General features: G+C 45.5%; 3 protein-coding genes across 14 annotated transcripts; 1 reads left to right on the top strand and 2 right to left on the bottom strand.

Moving 5' to 3' along the window:
* LOC8076376 (ankyrin repeat-containing protein At5g02620) lies at positions 748 to 5522 on the top strand. Of its 7 annotated transcripts, none has more exons than XM_021461554.1 (6): positions 748 to 1160; positions 1256 to 1452; positions 1686 to 2708; positions 3639 to 4207; positions 4288 to 4553; positions 5224 to 5522. In XM_021461554.1, the coding sequence occupies exons 3-6, from the start codon at positions 1703 to 1705 to the stop codon at positions 5249 to 5251; spliced, it is 1869 nt and encodes a 622-aa protein (XP_021317229.1). In that variant the 5' UTR covers positions 748 to 1160; positions 1256 to 1452; positions 1686 to 1702; the 3' UTR covers positions 5252 to 5522. The 7 variants fall into 7 exon arrangements, with proteins under 7 accessions (XP_021317229.1, XP_021317228.1, XP_021317227.1 ...); XM_021461553.1 differs by having other exon boundaries at positions 4757 to 5279; XM_021461552.1 differs by having other exon boundaries at positions 750 to 1160; positions 1256 to 1273; positions 1375 to 1452; positions 1701 to 2708; positions 4288 to 5279.
* On the bottom strand, positions 5966 to 14632 carry LOC8076375 (scarecrow-like protein 34). 6 transcript variants are annotated; one of them, XR_002453027.1, is made up of 3 exons: positions 9705 to 12284; positions 6936 to 9531; positions 5966 to 6506 (listed from the first exon to the last, which is right to left on the bottom strand). XR_002453027.1 is itself a non-coding variant. In XM_021460856.1 (3 exons), the coding sequence occupies exon 2, from the start codon at positions 9132 to 9134 to the stop codon at positions 7092 to 7094; it is 2043 nt and encodes a 680-aa protein (XP_021316531.1). In that variant the 5' UTR covers positions 9135 to 9531; positions 9705 to 12284; the 3' UTR covers positions 5966 to 6506; positions 7047 to 7091. The 6 variants fall into 6 exon arrangements, 2 of the variants coding, with proteins under 2 accessions (XP_021316531.1, XP_021316530.1); XM_021460856.1 differs by having other exon boundaries at positions 7047 to 9531; XR_002453025.1 differs by lacking the exon at positions 6936 to 9531 and having other exon boundaries at positions 5970 to 6506; positions 9705 to 9818; positions 11825 to 14632.
* Positions 15850 to 18693, bottom strand: LOC8076373 (scarecrow-like protein 9). The gene has a single exon (XM_021460857.1). The coding sequence runs from the start codon at positions 18478 to 18480 to the stop codon at positions 16411 to 16413; it is 2070 nt and encodes a 689-aa protein (XP_021316532.1). The 5' UTR covers positions 18481 to 18693; the 3' UTR covers positions 15850 to 16410.

Below are 22190 nucleotides of genomic sequence, written 5' to 3'. Positions count from 1 at the left end.
AGCGGATGACAAGCACCTACTATTCCCAAAGTTGCAGAAAGCAACTCTTGATCCCTGAATCTGATGATCTCTCTCAGCTGTACCAGCTTGAATGCGAAATTAAAGGGGGTGGTGGAAGCATATTTTTGTCACCCTTTTTTTTTTATTATTTGTTGACATTATTGGAGTAATAAAACCGCTAAGAACACAAGAGCAGTAGTAGAGCTGAACCAGGATCCAACCCACGAGCGTTCAAACGCATTAGAACAGCCGCGCTACACCATGACACAGAAAAGGCAACAAAAAACACACACACAGAAAAAGCGCCCAAACTAGCTGACATCTTGTTCCTTGAGCAGAATAATGCGCCATTTCCATTTCTGTAGAAATAAAGCGAAAAATCTCATTGCAAATCTTTTCTTCAATCCCCATTTTATATTTCTAAATAACTATCCAAAAGGCCCCCAAAAATTATTGGAATCATATATGACAAGTTCTGTCCCGACTCCCAACCAAGAGCTGCTTCCTTGAAGCAAAATCAAATAACTTTTTTCTTTTTTGGTGGAGCACAACGAAATCAAATAACTCTCCGGGCGGGCGGGCATGTTACTCGTCGGCGGCACCTCCGGATCGCGGTGCAGCCCAGCCCGGCCCAGACCACGGCGAGGAATCCAGCAAGACCAAAGGAGAAGGAATATTTATTTACTCCTGATGAGGCCCAAGCCACCTGCGGGCCGGCCCACCCAACCTTCCCATTTGTCGATAGCGCCGTCAGCGCTCGTCGGCGGCACCTACTCCGCTTGCGTGCGTCGGGCGGCAGGGCCCAGCCATCCCGCTCCTCCAGACTCTCCTGTCCAGCAGCCGAGGCAAAGCGGCCGTAGCCACCTGCCAGATCCCGATTCGAGGGAGGGAGGGCGTGCGAGCCAGTTGCTAGCTGCCGGGTGCCTGCCTGGGCCCCGAGGCCATCTGTGCGGCGGTGCCCACCTTTATCAATGCCGCCCGAGCGTCTATCTACAAGCGGCGGCGGCGGCGGCGGAGGAAGGGAGACGACGAGACGACAGCTAGCAGCGCTGGAGCCGGGTTGATCGACACGCGGGCGGGCACGGCGAAGCAAATAGGAACCCGTCGGGTTTTGTCTGGCACGCCACGGCCCGACCCGACCCGACCAGGCTGATGATCAGGTCTATTTCTGAGCCTGGGTCGGCCACTGATAATTTATTTTACTTTATTTATTTATTTATTTATAATTTGATTTGATTGATTTTGTTCCACTCAGTGACCTGACGACAACTCGGTATGCATACTTGTTTTCGCTCGAGCCAAACTACCAGAGCAACTGCCAAGTCTCTGAATTCCGGCATGGCAGCCCCTTAATTTCCCTCTGCACTTGAGCAGCTGTGTTCAGTTTGCCGTGCGACCTCAGATAAGGCCAGCTCGCTGACGCTCCATGATCCCTTGTGCTTTACTTTGCAGGTCAGTCGTCTTGTCATAATACTACTATCACATATATGGTATAGCTGCCCTCTGCCACAGATAGAGGGAAAGTCACTGCAAGCAAGCATTTTGCTAGAAAGTAGAAAGAATTGCATAATTAACTGGTTCCTAATGTTGTTGTTGTTGTTTTTTTTTTTTAAGAATCCGATAGGATCCCAGTTATGGCTAGCTGAACTCTGCCTTTTTCCTTCTTTGGCTATTTTTACATAAAGAAAATCCTGCTTCAGAGATGTCTTCGAGCAATGGTGCGGAGGACTCACCCTCTGAAACAAATGCTCTGGTAGAGGCCATGGACGCCAAGCTGATGATGGCCACAGGCACTGGGGATGTCCAGCAGTTGAAGCATCTAGTGCACAGGCAGGAACAAGATTCAAACATGATGGTGGTGGTGATGGCCAAACAGACTGCTTCTGTGGAGAAGCCTTGCCCTCAGCAGCGGAATATGGATCCCCATCTTCTAGCACTGGCATCCTCTGGCTCTTCTGAGGAGCTGCAAACCCTTCTCAATGGGGAAAACAGTCAAGCCACTGGCCATGGCACAGACGGAAGCTTGACTACTCTGCGAGCTAGCTCTTATGGTGGTGACACAGAAGCAAATGAGTCGATCCTGGCATGGATGACTGCTCAAGGTGACACTGCACTCCATGTGGTGGCCGCCTGTAGTCAGGGCAACAACTTGTTTACCAGGTTCAGAGAGGCGAAACATATCCTTGTGGAACAAAACAACAAGAAGCGGCATCCAACCCGCGCAGAGCGCCATGCGATGACCACCTATGGCGATGGTGATAATTTCTTGGAGAGCACTCGCATCATCTATGGGAAAGCGAAGCACCTCCTCTTTGTGCAAAACAACAAGGGTGACACCCCTTTGCACTGTGCTGCACGGGCGGGAAAATCCAACATGGTTGCTTGCCTCATTGATCTTGCTTCCTCTGAAGGCGAGAATAGGATCAAGGAATTGCTGCGGAAAGAAAACAAGCACAAGGAAACAGCCTTGCATGAGGCGGTCCGTGTTGGGAATAAGGACATAGTCGACCTGCTCATGTGGAAGGACTCAGAATTGGCCAACTTTCCAGAAGACGGTGGCACATCACCTATGTACCTAGCCATCTTGCTAAAATGGGATGAAATTGTGAAAACACTCTATGATAAGAGTAGTCATGGGAAGCTTTCCTTCTCCGGACCAAATGGACAGAATGCATTGCATGCTGCTGTTCTCCGACACCAAGCCCAAGGTACACTACAGATGCATCTTTCCTTTTTCCAACTTACAAACTTGGTTCGCTGACGCGTAGCCTAGTGGTTAGAACACCGGTCTACTCTAATTTTTTTTTTTAAAAAAAAATAGGCTGGGGTTTCCCTGCTAACTTCGGTCAAATAACTTGGTTGACTGACTTCTCCTTTATTTTGAAACAATTGCCATATATAATATTTCCCTCTATATATATCTATGTATATTTGTACAAAAAGTTGTGCTACTTGATATGTTCATATAAATTTTGACATTGTGAAGTAATTATTCCTAGAAAAATCCTAGCACAAGGGTGGATCATAAGGGGGCCTGGTTGCCTTTTCTTGAGTTGGTTGTATGGTGGATTTTCATTGGTTCTGCAGATATCAAGCTATGGAACTTAGTTAGGTTTGAATACAAGGGCTTGATCTTGATTAAGCAAGCCAGACCCACTTAAGTGGTTAATTCCTCCAATCCATTTCAAATTTTTAGTCATTTTGCTTTTCTAGGTACATATCTTTTTCTATGCACCTAGATATATGTTATGTCTACATACATAGTAAACCTATGTATCTAGAAAAGCTAAAATGACTTACAATTTGGAATGGAATACTACTTTCTAACAAGGGTCTGCATCTTTTGTTGGGGTGCAGTGCACACATAACAGGACACCACTAGACATTTTTTGAAAGTTTAAGATGACATGAGTTAAAAAATGTGACTAGTTCATTAATTTTTAAAGTCTGTGGTCACATGGAAATGCAATTGAAATTTAGCTAGGTACAATCATTGACAGTTTCTTGTAAATAATAGTTTGAGGAAAACTGTAATTTTCCTTGATCTGGTAGTGTATTCCGACTAATAATTCCTTTATCCACATAGTAGTTTTTTTCTCCCCTTGATTAGTCTGCTAATAAAAGAATGGTGTTTGCAGACCTTGCAAAATTGTTAAAATGGAATGAAACACACCTCTGCCCGCAAAATAAGGACCTTACCACACAAAGGGATGAAACTGGGAGTACTCCACTTCACTTTGCTGCAGCTGTGAAGTTTCTATTTAGGCCATCAAACATATGCCGGCAAGTATTGGAAGCTAATCCCGATGCCCTGTATCAACCAGACCATGCCGGAGTTTTTCCCATACACGTTGCTGCCTCTGCAGGTGCTTCCTGGAACGTTGACATGTTTGTTAAAAGATGTCCTGGTAGCGCTGGTCTTTGCGATGCTAAAGGAAAGACATTTCTGCATGTTGCTGTTGAGAAAAAGGAGGCGAATGTAATCAGGAGTGTCTGCAGAAATCTATCACTATCATGGATTATGAATATGGTAGACAATGATGGGAACACTGCACTTCACCTTGCTGTTGAGGCAGGGAGCCTTCAAATGTTTTGTCCTCTATTGGCGAATCCACAAGTAAACTTAAATTTACCAAACAGTAGAGGGGAGACTCCATTAGATATAGCACAATATAAGATTCCTGAAGATGGATTCTACCATGCTTTGGTAATCCATACGCTCATTTTATTTTCAAACAAAACTGATATTTTGCTTCTACTCAGCTTCTATTTGGTTTGCTTTTGCAGAATAGTGAAGTACAAATATGTCACACACTCAGAATTGCCAGTGCTGTGAACGGTGTCCGTCGCCATGGTCACTTAAAAGATAACAAAACTGTGAGAGTAAAACATGATGAAAGTAAAGAAATGGAGGCAGTGAAAGACTCGACGGGATCTCTGTGTATTGGGTCGGTTCTAATAGCAACCGTGACATTTGGCGTAACTTTTGCTGTGCCTGGAGGTTACGTAGCTGATGATCGCAATAATGGAGGCACACCAATACATGCTCGAAGGTATGCTTTTGATGCATTCATCGCGTCCAACACGTTGGCCTTTGTTTTATCCACGATGGCTACCTTGGGTGTCATGCATTCTGGGTCTTCTTTGTTGAGCCTCCAGAGACGCAAAATGCACATATTCATAGCCATATACCTCGTATCGAATTCGATTACAAGCTTGACAGCTGCCTTTGCACTTGGTGCATATGTGGTGCTAGCTCCGGTGGCCCAGAAGAGCGCAATTGCCACATGTGTCCTCAGTTCTCTCGTGCTGCTATATATGAATATGGAATTTATTTGGAGACGTCTTCTTCTACTACCACCGTTGCGCACGAGGAAGGGGCTAATTTGGGCATGGTCATATTCAGCATATGTTATCGCGGCTAGTATGCTATCAGGATATTGGCCCTTAATATTCATCTTTGGTTGGGCCGCATATACAAACCAGAGTATTACATGAATCAGTTACATTCTTATGGATTTGCAGTGAAATTAAGGTGGTGTCACCCTGCCTATGGACAATGTGTGCCATCTCTATGTCTGCATTATCATTCTCTAGATACTTTATTGAATTATCAGATGGTTTCCCTTGTACTTAATTTCCCCTTTTTTGTTACTCTATTAGGGAGTTGTATATTTTGCTCGTAATTATTAGTGAAAGTGGTGGTTACTGTGCATTTTGCAGAAACAGATGGTTTTCAATGTTCGGATGATATTTGTGATTCGTGGAGAGCTTTTGAATGAGGCAGGTTTCTGAATTTATAATTTAGGTAGCCTCGCCAAGCCATTGTTGTCTAGATGCGTGATGGAGCTTTGTCGTAATCAAAATTTCCATGTTTTGCTTCTTACTGGTACCCTAGACCTGAAAAGTGAACAGATATGCACAGCATATAAAATGTCTGTATATATTATAATCCAGTCAGACGCTGTAATCAACGTAGTACAATGTAGATTAATAACGAACAGCTGGTATGCATGCATGTTTGCAGCAGTGAATCCATCCAAGGTGGGTGTTGGCCTTGTTTAGTTCCACCCAAAACCTAAATTTTTTTCAAAATTCTCCATCATATCGAATCTTGTGTCACATACATGAAGTATTAAATATAGATAAAAATAATCAATTATGTAGTTTACCAGACGAATCTTTTAATCTTAGTCTATGTTTGGACAATAATTAGTAAATAAAAATAAAAGTGCTATAGTAGCCAAACCTAAAATTTTTCACCAATAAACAAGGCCAAGGTGCACAGGTCCACCACGCGCAACTTTAATACTTCATCATACTTGATTTAATATTCTTTTCAGATGCGAGGGGAGCTCCAAAATTCTGATGTCACAAGAACTTAACACGACAGAAATCTCACCATACTATATTCAAATAAGTAGCTTATAAATTTGCAAGAATACAGAACAATGAAGCCATATACTAGCAATGAATAAATAAATAAATAAATAAACAGGGTTCTTCAGTTTTGTTTTACATTTTGATAAGTTCTGCACCAGCACACAGGGAACTATATCTATTATCTAAGACCTTGTGTTGTTCTAAGAAATACATGTATATGTATATCACTATAAATTCATCTCTAGTCTAAGCCATCTTGCAAGAATGAACCCCAGCAGCTGTGCAGTTCAAGAATTAATCTTTTTTAGAGTTCTGGAGAGCCAAATCGGACAAGTCTTTACATCAGTTTTTAGGTTCAGGCTCTACACCCAACCGGGAAAATATTGGTCACATAGCACAGGTTTCCAGTAGACAATGCAAACAATTAACTGGAGACACTTATTAGATTCATGAATTCATCCAGAGGAAGTCAGAAACATCTGTACAGTTGCCATTACCAACATCTCTGCTACCCTCGAGAACAGAAGCTTCAAAAAACGTCTGATATGATCATCTTTTACACTGTGCAGTTACTTGTTTTGTGGTAGTGTAATCTTGAATCTAACCACCTCCTTCAGCTGTACCTGAATGAATGAAAGGATTAAGGAAAAATATTCAGTACAAATGACCTGGTAAGTTACTCAGAATAACATATATAACTTCAATGCTTAACAGCCTTCCGTTTACCCTTTCCCAAAAAAGCACCAAAAAACCATGTCACAACCAAAATGAACATCATAAATCATATGTCTCATCACATGAGATGAGAGTCAAATTTGCTTTTCAGACACAGAATAACATACAGCAATAAAACAAAAGGAGGGTTGTTCTTCAATTTGTTGCAGGTTAACATAAGTTCACTATCTGTACATGTTTCAGAAAAAAAAAAGCGTAATCAACTACTCAGGAATCATATTTAACATACAATGTAGCTCAAGCAGCAACAGGACCATCTAATCTGAATAAACATCAAAATTTCCATTACAATACACTATGTCTGAACTTGTCTCTACCTCGGAAATTTCAACTCTAGTCCCAGTCATTTTGGAACTAAGTGCCTTGAAACATACAGCTGCAGAGCAGAACCAGTTCATTGACACACTAACAAATATGGGTGCCATTACCTAGACTATATCTCTGAATCCAGTAAATTAAAGCAGCTAAGAATCCTAGATAGCATCAGCTGCAGCCCATGTCGACATTGCATAGAGTATGCGTCCCTTCCACCCTCCCAGGAGCCACTGAAGATCCACATCAGTGACAAAGTCCTCATGAAATTTGTCCCTGACACTCTCCTGCACGGCCTTGACAATATCTGGATCCAATGACAGCTGTCTCAGCCCTGCCCGGTGGTTCCGCAACTGCCACTTCTTATATGTCTCAGGGCGCTCCACCCTGTCCAAGCCTTCACAAGCGATGACATTTTGGGCACACTGGCCGAAGAGATCACGCTCAACCAGAACGCGCAGATCACTATCCCGTGGAGTTGTGGCATCCATCATGTCAAACATTGCAGAGTAGTGGAATAGCGCCTCCCGGAACCGTGGTACAAAATACGGTGAGCTATATGTGCCATTCATGATGAAAAGGATGAACACATCTGGTCGCATCTTCCGGATGTTGCTGAGAACAACATCCCTCGGGCTTGGGCTACTCATGTCGACACCTTCGTCCATCAAGTTTCCAAAATGGAGGATGCTATTGACAATGAGTACCTCATCAGGGTCGATGTCCAAATCATCAACGCCAACCGTCTCCCACTTAGCCGCAATGCCACGGTACTTGAACGGTACACCAAACTGAGAGGCATAACTGCTAAGCCGTCGCCCTGTCTCCTTGACCCGAGCAGCTGGGCGGAACCCAGGCTGGGGAAGATCAATGCCAGTAATCCTCACTTCTGGTGGCCCTCCCGGCCATAGAGTTAAAATTTTCAGCAAACCAGGCCACTGGGACCCGTAATGTATGCCGTAATCAACAATGTGTACCTTCTTCCTCCCTGCAATAGCCTTGGAAATGGTCAGGTTCGCGAACTTGAACGCCATCATTCTGAAGCAGCAGGCCGCTGCGTATAGCCGGTAGGCTTTGAGGAAGTCCACAACAGAGGTGCGCTTTGCCATGAGCGAATTGTACACCGGGCTCCCTGAACCAGCCAGCCGTGCCTCCAATCCCTCAGCGAAATAACGTGCCAGCCTTTGTGCGGCGTCTCCCCGTGGAGAAGAGTGCTTCTTGATCTTCCTAAGTAGTTCAGCCGCACTGCAGCGGTCGTCCATTGCCACAGCCTGTGCACAATGCATGAGCAAGGCGCACAAGTCCGCCACTCCATTGGCGCTCCGTGCATTCCCTTTCCTGCTCTTCTTCTTCTCAGCCTCGCTGCCCATACTGATGCGGAGGCTCTCCACCTCTCTGAGGAACAATTGGAACCCATTGGCAATCATTTCATCAACCACCTCACCAGATTCCTCTGGCTCCGGCGCCATCATCTTCCTCTCCCTGCCCAAATTGGCCTCCAGGACATCATCCCAGTTGTGCAGGTTCTTGCGGCCCCTGCCCAAATTGGCAGTTCCCTCCTCCTCTGCCTCTTCCTTCACTTGAAGGACGGTGGCAGAGCCGCGCAGCAGGTCGATGTCTCTAGGCAGGAACTTGTTGGCCTCTTCCATGCCCTTGAGGAATGCCAAGTTGAGCATGGCGTTGCTCCCCGCATCCTGCTGGGCGCTGAAGAACGCCGAGGCCAGTGCGGCGTGGTCATCATCGACGGCTGCAAGCATGGTGCTGTTGGCCTTTTCCTCCATCTCCTCCTCCGCGGCGGCGGCGTCACTCCGGGCGCCACCATCCCTCAGTTGCGCTTGCGCCGGGCTCTGCTCGGAACCGGTACTGGCGTCCGTGGTGAGGTCGTCGGAGCCGGAGGAGGACACCGACACGGTGGGGCTGCCGTACGAAGTGGAATCCGCGGTGGCGTCGGAGAGGACCCGTGCGTACGATTCCTGGGCTTGGAGGAGCGCGGGGTGGTCGGGGTACTGGTAGAAGAACTCTTCGTGGATCCCCTCTTCCATGAGCATCCGCTCGATGAAGGGGAGGCCGAGGTCGTCGGAGGCCGGGTCCTTGCCCTCGCCATTGCCGTCGGGGCAGGGCGTCGGGGGCAGGTCGAGGAAGATGGAGGGGGAGAAGGGCGGCTCGGCGGGTTCAGCCACGAAATCCTCCGGCGAGGCAGCCATGGATGCCAGGCTGGGTAATCTGGGTTGGGCGGCATAAAAAAAAATGGAAGCTTTGAATGTTGTGGTAGACTGGTGGATGGATAAAAAACGGAATCTTTTTCTTTTCCTTTCAGAGGGAGAAAGGAGGGGAGAGAAGCTGCCTGGGAGTGGGAAGGGAAAGCGCCGAGAAGTTCGTTCTGAAAATTCTGATGCGAACTTGCCTTGGCGGCTCCGAGATGAGATGAGGACGAACCGACGAGGCCAAACGCAACTGTGATGGACCCTGCTGCGACTCTTGTTTTGTCTTCTCCCGTCCTTGGACCCTCCGGAGACGTCAACTTGCAAACAGTGTTTTTGTCTTGCCAAGTTTCTTCCTCCATCGGCAGGGTGGTTGACAAGATAAAGGACACTTCTCTTCCTACAAAAGTTGTTCTTATTTTCTTATTAGAACGCAGCAAACACACAATGCACTCACCTAATATATGAATATGACTATAGCGGTCTGTCACCTGGCATAACAAAATTCTGAATTTGCTCATGCTAAATAGTATATAAATGGATGGACAAATCAAAAGACAGACCAAGTTGCACCTGCTTCAAATCTGCATATGTCAGCCTCTAAAAGTCATACTGCCCACATTTCGTCAGATGTTCATATCCTGCTCCAAACATGGACACTTGAATAAAATTATTACTGTACCAAACCTGAAAAGTAAATTAATAAACATGACAGAGCTGCATAGAGTGAGCCTCTATACTAGAACACTCCATACAAAGAAACTGTCTTCGGAAAAACAAAGTGATAATGACCAAGACAAGCAGCAGACATCTCTAATCTGAACTTAGTTAAATCTTCAATGTTACTGTAGTTTGATCAAAAGCTCAAAACTCTTACTGGAATCCTAGCTAGGTGTTTGACATTTGACATGAGTCTCTGCAGTATCAAACACCTGGTACTTGGAAACAGAGTAACCGACTCTTCTCTTCCTACTAAAGCGTTTCCTTTTCTTACTAGAATGGAGCATAGGTACGTACAATACACTGCCCTGATTCATGAAACTAAATTATGGCCTGTCAGCTGGGTACAAAATAATCCTGAATTTGTCCATGCTATGCATAGGTCATATAACATATATATAAATAAATGGACGGACAGAGCAAAAACTGACCAAATTGCACCTTCTTCAAATCTACATATGTCAGCTTCTAACAAACAGATTGTGCACATTTGGTCAGGTATTATTGTACCAAACCTGAAGAGTAAACAAATAAAAATAGAGAAATACATACTGTGAGCCTACACCCTTCCAATAAAGAAGTTTTTCAGTATCTAAGCTAGAACACTCCATAGAGAAAGAAACTGTCTTAAGAAAAACATAGACTGCGAAATGATTGAGGCAAGCAACAAACATCTCTGATCTGAAGTTTGTTCAATGTTACTCTAGTTTGATCAAAAGCTCAAGTCTTACTGTTCAGCAATCAACGCACTAGTAAGGCAGTGATTCGATATCAACTGATGAACATGCGGAAGCATCATTGCACAAACTGCTACTCCGAATCTCTTATGCCTATATAAAGCTCAAGGTTCATACTACTGTGAAATTGTGAATCCCAATAGGTAGAGAATTGTCCTAAAATTAATTGACGTCGAATTTGCAGATGTGCAGCCACTTGTACCTCGGCATGCTACTGTATCATTTGTTCCCTATGCTTTGGGTAAAAGATTTAGTCAGATAGGTGGCATAAGCCTACCATAGTTTGAGTCCAAAAAGGGGAAAGACAGAAAAACCTCTTTCAACTGTACTCTGAATGAAAGAATTAAGAAAAGTATTCAGCAGAAAACATCCCCAGGAATTTGAAACTAGGTAGAAAATGGGTAAAGTGTGGTACCAATAGCAATAAGTTTGCATTTGAAACAATCACCAAAAAACAAAGAAGCAGAAATCAATACTCTGAATAACAGAATAATATGTGCAATTTTAATGCTTAATCTCGTGCCCATTTACTCTTTCCAGGTGCAAGGGAATATACAATGTTACAAGAGAAAGTGGACTTCCCAATACAGGTACCACAAGTGGTTTTTCAGTTTGTTGTACATTTACACAGGCAGAATCAACACACTGAGAACTAATCTAAGACCCTATGCAGCTATAAGAAGCAACAAGAACACTCAAATAAACATCGACTATTACATTATTAGAAGACACTACAATGCATGTACTGCTTATATCCAAGCATCTTCAAATAAAGTGTGTCGAATCACATAAAACAGAGGCCTATCAATTCAAATAAGTACCCTATCAATTTGCAAGGCTACATAATAATAAAGCCAAATACTAGCAATAAATAAATAAATAAACAAGGTTCTTTGGTTTTGTTGTACATTTTCACAAGTTCTGCACCAGTACAAAGGGAACTATATCTAAGACCCTGTGTTGTTCTAAGTAAGACATGTATGTCGTTATAAATTTCATCTCTAGTCAGGACCATAGCTGCTGTGCAGGTCAAGAATTCCATTATTTAGAGTTCCAGAGAGCCAAATACCAGGACATGTCTTTACATCAGTCTTTAGGTTCAGGTTCTGCACCTAACCAGGGAAATATCAATCACATAGCACAGAGTTCCAGTAGACAAATGATTAACTGGACAGACCTAGTGGGCTCATGAGTTCATTTAAAGAAAGTCAGAAACAAATGTACAGTTGCCATTACCAACATCTCTGTATCTGGTGAAGAAAAGTAGACCAGGCGCTTCAAAAATCATCTGAATGATGATTTTTTACAGTGTTGACATGACCTGTTTTGTGGTAGTGTAATCTTGAATCTAACCACCTCCTTTTGCTGTAACTGCCTGAATGAAAGGATTAAAGGAAAAATATTTAGTAGAAACCGCCTTGGAAGTTACTCAGAATAATATGTATAGCTTTAATGCTTAATCAACCGTTTACCCTTTTCCAAATGAAAGGGAAGCACCAAAAAACTTATATCACAACCTAAATGAACTTCACAAAACATGACATGAGAGCCAAATTTGCTTTTCAGTCACAGCATAACATTCAGCAATAAAACAAAAGGAGGGATGTTGTTCAGTTTGTTGCACATTAACATAAGTTCACCCTCTGTAAATGTCTACAAAAGAACAAAAGAAATAAAGAAGCTCAGCATCACCAACACTCAGGAATCATAAATAGCTGCCATTATCTATATCTCTAAACACATACAGTAAATTAAAGCAGCTAAGAATCCGACATGGAATCAGCAGCAGCCCATGTTGACATTGCATAGAGTATGCGTCCCTTCCACCCTCCCAGGAGCCACTGACGATCCACATCAATGACAAAGTCCTCATGAAACTTGTCCCTGACACTCTCCTGCACAGCCTTGACAATATCTGGATCCAACGGCAGCTGTCTCAGCCCTGCCCGGTGGTTCCGCAATTGCCACTTCTTATATGTCTCAGGGCGCTCCACCCTGTCCAAGCCTTCACAAGCAATGACATTTTGGGCACACTGGCCAAAAAGATCACGCTCAACCAGAACGCGTAGATCATTGTCCCGTGGGGTCGTGGCATCCATCATGTCAAACATTGCAGAGTAGTGGAATAGCGCTTCCCGGAACCTTTGTACAAAATACGGTGAGCTATATGTGCCATTCGTGACGAAAAGGATGAACGCATCAGGTCGCATCTTCCTGATGTTGCTGAGAACAACATCCCTCGGGCTTGGGCTACTAGTGTCGATACCTTCGTCCATCAAGTTTCCAAAATGGAGGATGCTATTGACAATGAGTACCTCATCAGGGTCGATGTCTAAATCATCAACGCCTACCGTCTCCCACTTAGCCGCAATGCCACGGTACTTGAACGGCATGCCGACCTGAGAGGCATAATTGCTAAGCCGCCGCCCTGTCTCCTTGACCTGAGAAGCTGGACGGAACCCAGGCTGGGGAAGATCAATGCCAGTGATCCTCACTTCCGGTGGCCCTCCCGGGCATATAGATAAACATTTCAGCAAACCTGGCCACTGGGATCCATACTGTATGCCGTAATCCACAATGTGTACCCTTTTCCTCCCTGCAATAGACTTGCAGATGGTCATGTTGGAAAACTTGAACGCCACCACTCGGAAGCAGCAGGCTGCCGCGTACAGCCGGTAGGCTTTGAGGAAGTCCACAGCCGAGGTGCGCTTTGCCATGAGCGAATTGTACAGTTTGCTACCTGAACCAGCCAGACGCGCCTCCAACCCCTCTGCGAAATAATGTGCCAGCCTTTGTGTCGCATCTCCCCGTGGAGAAGAGTGCTGCTTAATCTTCCAAAGCAGTTCGGCTGCGCTCCGGCGGTCATCCACTGCCACAGCCTGTGCACAATGCATGAGCAAGGTGCACAAGTCCACCACTCCTTTGGCACTCCGCACACTCCCTTTCCTGCTCTTCTTCTCAGCCTCGCTGCCCATACTGATGCGGAGGCCCTCCATCTCTCTGAAGAACAATTGGAACCCATTGGCAACCATTTCGTCAACTACCACACCAGATTCCTCCGGCTCCGGCGCCATCATTTTGCTCTCCCTGCCCAAATTGGCCTCTAGGACACCATCCCGGTTGTGCCGGTTCTCGCGGCCCCTGCCATTGGCACTTTCCTCTTCATTCACTTGGATGACGGTGGCAGAGCCGCCGCGCAGCAGGTCGATGTCCCTAGGCAGGAACTTGTTGGCCTCTTCCATGCCCTTGAGGAACATGGCCTTGCCTCCCCCATCCTGCTGGGCACTGAAGAATGCGGAGTTCAGCCCATCGACGACTGCAAGCATAGTGCTGTTGGCCTTTTTCTCCACCTCCTCCTCGGCGGCGGCGTCACTCCGGGCGGCGGTGCCGGCGTACCCCAATTGCGCCGGCCTCTCGTCACTCCGGACGCCAGCATCCCCCAATCGCGCCGGACTCTGCTCGGACGCCGTGATGGCGTCCGCGGTGAGGTCGTCGGCCCCCACTCCCGCGTCGGAGCCGGAGGACACCGACACGGACAGCCTGCCGTCCGAAGACGAATCCGCGGTGGGCTCGGAGAGGACCTGCGCGTACGATTCCTGGGCTTGGAGAAGCGCGGGGTGGCACGGGTACTGGTACAAGAACTCTTCGTCGATCCCCTCCTCCATGAGCATGCGCTCGATGAAGGGGAGGACGATATCGTCGGAGGCCGGGTCCTTGCCGTCGCCATTGCCATCAGAGCGAGGCGTCGGGGGCAGGTCAAGGAAGACGGAGGGGGAGAAGGGCTCTTCGAGGTCAGGCAAGAAAACCTCCGGCGAGGCTGCCATGGCTGCGACGCTGGGTGGCCTGGTGGTGGTGGGTCGTGGGTGGATAAAAACGGAATCTTTTTTTTTTGAGCGAGAGAGAGAAGAGAAGACGTCAATTTGCAAACAGGCAGTCTTCTTGTGCCAGGCACCTGCTAGGCTGCTGCGTTGAAACAGAGTAAAGTAATGGCTTCCTACAATTTTTTTATTTATTTTCTTACTACTAGAACACAGCAAAGACACAATGCACTGCACCAAATACATGACAATATTCTGAATTTGCTCATGCTGAACATGCATCAGAAAGGTGGAATAATTTACAAAGTGGATGGACAGTGCACCTGCTTCAGATCTGCATATGCCAGACTACCCACCTTTCCTCAGATGTTCATACCCTGCTCCAAGCATGGACCCTTGAACAATATCATTACTGTACAAAACCTGAAAATAAATGAATAACCATGACAGAGATGCATAGAGTGGGCCTATTTTACACCCTCCAGGAAAAAGGTCGATTCTCTATGCTAGAACACTCAGGCCTGTTTAAATTTGAAATTTTTTGGTCAAAGTGGTAAAAAAAAATTTAGGTGTTTAGTTTGGCAAATTTTTTTCTGACACAACTTGAGCTGCATGCAGTTAAAGTTGTCATTAGTGGGCTTCCATAGGAGTGTGTGCATTTTGACCCCAAAATTTTTTGGCCCCGTTTAGTTCTCAGGCCCCAATTCTACAAAAATTTTCCACTTTGGGCCAAAAAATTTCAAATCTAAACAGGCCCTCAGAAAAACAGTGTGAGAAATGACTGAGGCAAGCAACAAACATCTCTTCAGCATTCGACACACCAGTAAGCTAGCAACTCAATATCAACCGATGAACTTATTTGTGGAAGCATCACTGCCACAACTGCTACTTCGAATCTCTGATGCCTATATAAATCTCAAGGTTGATACTACTCTGAAATTGTGAATCCCAATAGGTAGAGAATCATCCTAAAATTAACAGACGCCCAATTTGCAGATGTGCAATTGTGGGCCTTTCTCTGTCATCACCAGTAACTTAGTACTACTACTATGATGAAAGGATCATTGTAAGCTTACAGTGACCATAATATGTCCATCTTTGTTCAGAAACTATCACAACTGTCATACTATGTATCATCACACATAAGCAGATGCCATCCAGCACCTCTCCGAAATTGCAGAAACAGTTTCTTTGCAAGGCCTTTGTGTCTGGGCATGCTGCTATATCATTTGTACTCCTTACGCTTTGAGCAAAAGAATCAGTCAGGTACGCTGAATAAGCCTGCCATAGTTTGGTCCCCAAAATGAAAAAACAGAAACACCTCTTTCAACTGTACTCTGAGAATTCAGAAAATATTCAGCAGAAACCGTCCCCGGGAATTTGAAACTAGATAGAAAATGGGAAAAGTAAAGTATCAATAAGTTCGCATTTGAAACAATCACAAAAAAAAAGCAGCAGAAACCACTACTCTGAATGACAGAGTAATAGGTGCGCTTTTAACGCTTAATCATGTGTCTGTTTACTCTTTCCAGATGCAATGGAATACAATGTTACAACAAAAAGTGGACTTCACAACACAGGTACCACAAGTGGCCTTTCAGTTTGTCATACATTTACACAGGTTCTGCAGCAACACACCGAGAACTAATCTAAGATCCTATGCAGATATAAGAAGCAACAAGAACACCTAAAGAAGCATCTACTATTACATTATTAAAAGACATTATAATGCATCTACTGCTTATATCTAAGCATCTTTAAATTAAGTGTTGTTGAACCACATACAACAGAGGCATATATCTCTGTATCTTGTGATGAAAAGCCATTAAAGTCCTGAGATAGCATCATCTGAATTCTGAAACTCATGTCGACATGGCATAAAGTATGCATACCTTCCACCAAAGCTGCTGAGAAGCTCATGAAGTTCATTGGTAAAACAGAAATTCAGAATCATATATGTATAGTTGCAATTATCGATATTTCTGTATGCAGTGAGAAAAGCAGCTAAAGTTCTGAGACAGGATTATCTGCAACCCATGTCGACATGGCATAGAGTATGCGTCCCTTCCATCCTTCCAGGAGCCAATTATGATCCGTATCAATGACGAAGTCCTTGTGATACTGATCCCTAACTTTGTCCCTCAAGGTCTTTACAAGATCTGGATCCAATGGAAGCTGCCTTAGCCCTGCCCGGTGGTTCCGCACCTGCCATTGCTTATATGTCTCCGCGCGCTCCACCCTGTCCATGCCCTCACAGGCAACAACACTCAGGGCACACTGCCTAAAGAGGTGCTGCTCAACCAAAAAGCGCTGGTGACTATCCCGTGGAGCCGTGGCATCCAGCATGTCAAACATTGCGGAGTAAAAGAACAGCGCCTCACGGAAACGTGTTACAAAGAATGGAGCACTGTATGAGACATTCATGACATAAAGGATGAACGCATCAGGTTGCATCTTGCGAATGGTTCTGAGGACAACATCCCTAGGACTTGGGCTATCGATGTTGACCCCCTCGTCCATCAAATTTCCAAACTGGATGATACTATTGACAATGAGTACCTCATCAGGGTCAATGTTCAGGTCATCAACACGAACTGTATCCCACTTCGCTGTGATGCCATGGAACTTGAATGGCACACCGAGCTGACGAGCATAATTGCTGAGCCGGTGCCCTGTCTCCTCAATCCGCATGGCTGGGCGGAATCCAGGCTGGGGGAGGTCAATGCCGGTGATCCTCACTTCAGGTGGCCCACCCTCCAAGTTCGCCATATGGTATAGCAAACTTGGCCACTGAACCCCATAATCCATGCCATAATTCACAATGTGAACCTTTTTCCTCCCAGCGATGGCCTTGAGGATTGTCATGTTGGAGAACCTGAATGCCGTCATTTTGAAACAGCAAGCTGCCAGGTACAACCAGTAGGCCTTGAGGTACTCCACGACCGAGACACGCTCAGCCATGAGAGATCTGTAGAGCTGGCTCCCTGACCCTGCCAGCCGCGCCTCCAATCCCTCTGCAAAACAATGTGCCAACCTCTGTGTGGCATCACCCTTCGGCGACGAGTGCTGCTTGATCTGTCTCAGCAATTCGGTCGCACTCCTGCGGTTGTCCGTGGCCACGGCCTGTGCACAGTGGATGAGCAAGGTGCTCAGCTCCACCGCCTCGTTGGAGCTAGACCTTCCCTGTGCCGACTTCCCTTTGCCCTTCCTTGCCTTCTTCTTAGCCTCACTGCCCATGGTGATTCGCAGGGCCTCCATTTCTTTGAGGCACAATTTCAGTCCATTGACAATCATTTCATCTACCATCTCGCCAGTTTCCTCAGGCTCAGGCACCATCAGCTTGCTCTTCCTGCACGTCTCAGCCTCCAAGTCATCCCAACTGAGCCTGTCCCTATCCTTACGGCACCTGCCATTAATTCCCTCCTCCACCTCCTCTGCCCCACGATCGATTAGGAGGCTGTTGGTGGTGGGCAAGAACTTCTTGGCCTCCTCCATACCCTTGAGGAATGCCTTGTTGAGCATCTCCGCGTCCGCGTCTTCCCTCTTGAAGAAGACCGAGGCCAGCGCCGCGTGGTCGCCGTCGCCGGCGGGCAAGGTTGTGGTCCTCAATTGCGCCGGACTCTGCTCGAACTCCGGGCTGCCACCACCTTGTGCGGGCAAGAAGAAGGTGCCGACATGGTCGTTGGTGAAGTCGTGCAGTCCCGCATCGGGGTACGGCGGGGACAGGAGGAGCTGGGCTGGGTCGGAGGAGGAGGACGGCGAGACGGTGGCGGGGGAGCCCGAGCCCGAGGCAGCGCTGTTGGTGCGAGCCGCGGCTGCGTCAGAGAGGATCTGCGCGTACGGTTCCTGGGCTTGGAGGAGCACGGGGTGGTCGGGAAACTGGTAGAAGAATTGGTCGTCGATGTCCTCCTCCATGAGGATCCGCGAGATGAAGGGGAGGACGAGGTCGTCTGATGAGGCCGGGGCCTCGCCGTTGCCATCGGGGCGGGGCGTCGGGGACAGGTCGAGGAAGATGGACGGGGAGAAGGGCTCGGGGTCAACGAAGAGGCCCTCGCCCTCCGGCGAGGCGGCCATGGCTGCTGGATGCTTTGTGCTGAGTGTGGGTGGATGAAAGTTTAAGGTTTTTGGTTGTCTGAATTCTGTATGCCATCCATCCAGAAGGTTAAAGAGTGGAATTTCCCTTTCATTTGTATTTAGTAATTAGTGTATGTTTGGCAGGATTTTGACAAAATGGCTCTGAAAAAGCAAGTCGTTCTGGAAAACATTTGGCGAAGCGGCTCCTTCGAAACCAGATAATGTTAATCCAACGAGGAGCCGTGCGAAGCTCGTCTTTTAGGCTTCTCTTGCATAGGCAAAAAAAATAGCTCCGGCTCTTGACTGCGGAGCTCTTTCCAAAATAGAAGTTTGGTATAGCTCTTGCAAGAGCCAGAGCTGAAGCCCCTATAGGAGCATGACCAAAGAGGCTTTTATTGTCCAACTATAGACCAACTAGACATAAAAGATTCGTTTTTCAAATAAACAAACTGTGTAATTAGTTACTTTTTATCTATATTTAATGCTCTATGTATGTGCCGTAAGATTCAATGTGATAGAGAATCTTAAAAAGCTTTTAGATTTCGAGTGTGACTAAAGCCTTGTTTAGTTTGCGAAGTTTTTGGATTTTGGCTACTATAGCATTTTTGTTTGTATTTGATAATTATTGTCTAATCATAAACTAAAACACAAAAGATTCGTCTCGCAAATTACAGACAAACTATACAATAAGTTACTGTTTTCGTCTATATTTAGTGTTTCATGCATGCCTTGACAGAGAATCTTGAATCTTGAAAATTTTAAGAAACCTTAACAAGGCCCTAGTATACCTTTTCTTAATATAATATAAAAAACCTAACACCTGCTGCTATAGGCAGTCTTTGTCTTGTCCTGCCCAACAGAAAAAAACTTTTTTTTTCTTTTGCTTGACCAAACTCTGCACCGTCAAATACACAGCAGAATACATGCAAATAGGGTTCCAGTCTTGGCTTGGCCCAAAAAAGGTTCTTTCTTTCTTCCTTTCTTCTGGAGGAGAATACACAGCAGAAATTTTAACTATGGTCAGCTGGAAATATAATACTCTTAATTACAAATGAGGCTTATGCCTGTGACCTGTCTTGATGAGAAAACCATTTCTTCTGGAGGAGAATACACAGCAGAAATTTTAACTATGGTCAGCTGGAAATATAATACTCTTAATTACAAATGAGGCTTATGTCTGTGACCTGTCTTGATGAGAAAACCATGCTAAATATTCAGGACTTGTTTAGTTCCCTGGGTGAGAAGTTTTTGAGTATCATAGCACTTTAATTTGTATTTGACAATTATTATCTAATCATAGATTAACTAGGCTCAAAAGATTTGTCTCGCAAATTACAAAAAAATTGTATAATTAGTTATTTTTTGTCTATATTTAATGCTCCATGTATATGCCGCAAGATTCGATGTGACGGAGAATCTTGAAAAGTTTTTAAATTGCAGGTGTAACTTAGGCCTAGTTTAGTTTCTAAAAATTTCAAGATTCTCTGTCACATCAAATTTTAAACGCATACATGGAGCATTAAATTTAAATAAAAACAAAAACTAATTATACAGTTTGTCTATAATTTGCGAGACGGGTCTTTTGAGCCTAGTTAGTCCATGATTGGATAATAATTGTCAAATACAAACGAAAATGCTATAGTAGCCAAAACCAAAAAATTTCGCAAACTAAACAAGGCTCCATTGGTGAAAAGTTTTTGGGTATTGTAGCATTTCATTTTTATTTGATAATTATTATCCAATCATGAACTAACTAGGCTCGAAAAATTTGTGTCGCAAATTACGGGAAAACTGTGTAATTAGTTTTTTTACCTATATTTAATGCTTTATGCATGTACCGTAAGATCCAATATGATGGAAAATCTTGAAAAAATTAAACTTTAGGTATAACTAATAAGGGTGTGTTTGGTTTCCTGGCCTATTTCTAGCCTGAAAGGATCAAGATGCCCAAGAGGGGGTGAATTGGGCTTCTCTAAAAATTTAAGCAACCTATAAGCTCCAATTCAACCCCTTGTGCTTAGTGTGACCTAGAGAGCTACCGGATAAAAGTTTTGCGACCTAGTTCCAATCCTATTCTAGCATGGCAATACTAAGAATGTAAAAGCACAAAGTAAAAGCTAGAATGTAAAGGAGTAGTGGAAGAAAGTGCTCGGCGATGTTTTGCCGAGGTATCGGAGAGTCGCCACTCTCCACTAGTCCTCGTTGGAGCACCCGCGCAAGGGTCTTGCTCCCCCTTGATCTGCGCAAGGACCAAGTGCTCTCTACGGGCTGATTCTTCGACACTCCGTCGCGGTGAATCGCCCAAAACCGCTCACAAGCTTGACACGAGCCACCCACAAGAACTCCGGCCGGTCTTCGTGCCTCCAATCACCACCGAACCGTCTAGGTGATGGCGATCACCAAGAGTAACAAGCAAAGAACTCTCACTTGACCCAAACAAGGCTCTAGAGAGTGGTGGATGCACACTTGACTCTTGGAACTCACTAGAGAAGGATTCTCTCAAGAAATCACTCAAATCTCAATCCTCTCTAGGCTCTTGCTACTCTCTTGCTCCACAACAAGTTTCTCTGATGTTCAAATGGGCAAGAGACCTCTCATGGACGAGGTGGAGGAGTATAAATACTACCCACGAAGTCCAAGGGTCAGCCAACCGTTTTCCACTGAAAGGTCACCGGACGCTCTTTATGTTGCACCGGACGCTCTGCACCGAGCGTCCGGTGCTCTATAACGGCTAACTGTACTTGCTTCTGACAGGTCACCGGACGCTAACTTCCAGCGTCCGGTGCACCGTCCGGTGCTCCGGGGAAACTTACATGCTCCCTGTGTATGGGACCGAACGCTACCCGGTGCGTCCGGTGCTCAGGGCAGGTTTGCAACCTCCCTGGGTATGGGACCGGACGCTGCCCGGTGAGTCCGGTGCCAGCGTCCGGTGCCTAACCCTAAGCACGGCACTGTTCCAACGGCTAAGGACCTCACCGGACGCACTCACAGAGCGTCCGGTGCCCCCTTGGGCACCCTAACTTCGTCGAAACGCGATCGCTCCAAAACGAAGTTTGTTCCTTCCGATCTAAGAACTATCTCTGAGCTGCCTAGTGCTAGGTTTACTAAGTGTGCACCACACCTAAAACTAAAGCCTTGCCTAAGTCAAGCTACTAGATCAAAGCCCCTCTTAATAGTACGGTCAAAGGAAAACAAAGTCCTAAACTACTCTAAGTGCCCTTCTTCACCATATGGCACTTAGACCTAGCCTAGTCTTGACGATGTCCATCCATCCTTTGAAAACCGAAACGATTTTCACTATTAAGTAGGCATGTACGTCCCTGTCCATCCAGTACCTATTTACCATGACCTTACCTATGATTTTGCCTCTGCAAAACACACGTTAGTCATAGTAATCAACAATGTCATTAATCACCGAAATCACTAGGGGCCTAGATGCTCTTTCATAGCCTAGCTAGAATTTTAGCCTGGGCAGTTTTAGCCTGCTCCCACTAAGCCAACCCCTAGTTGTTCGATCGTTTGTGTTATCTAAGCCTGGCCAGCAAATAATGTGTTTGGTTGCCTGGTTTGCTCTGTATACAGTCACTTCAACTTGGTAAGTTTACCTCCTACTAGGCATCACATACCACTGAAATGGTTGGAACATGTCATCTGTATTTGCCCAGTCATAAAACTAACATGATGCCAAAGCTCCTCTGCTCCTGCTTCCA

The sequence above is a fragment of the Sorghum bicolor genome, chromosome 5 (assembly GCF_000003195.3).
Source record: "Sorghum bicolor cultivar BTx623 chromosome 5, Sorghum_bicolor_NCBIv3, whole genome shotgun sequence".
NCBI lineage: Eukaryota > Viridiplantae > Streptophyta > Magnoliopsida > Poales > Poaceae > Sorghum > Sorghum bicolor.
This window is presented reverse-complemented; position numbering and strand designations above follow the sequence as displayed.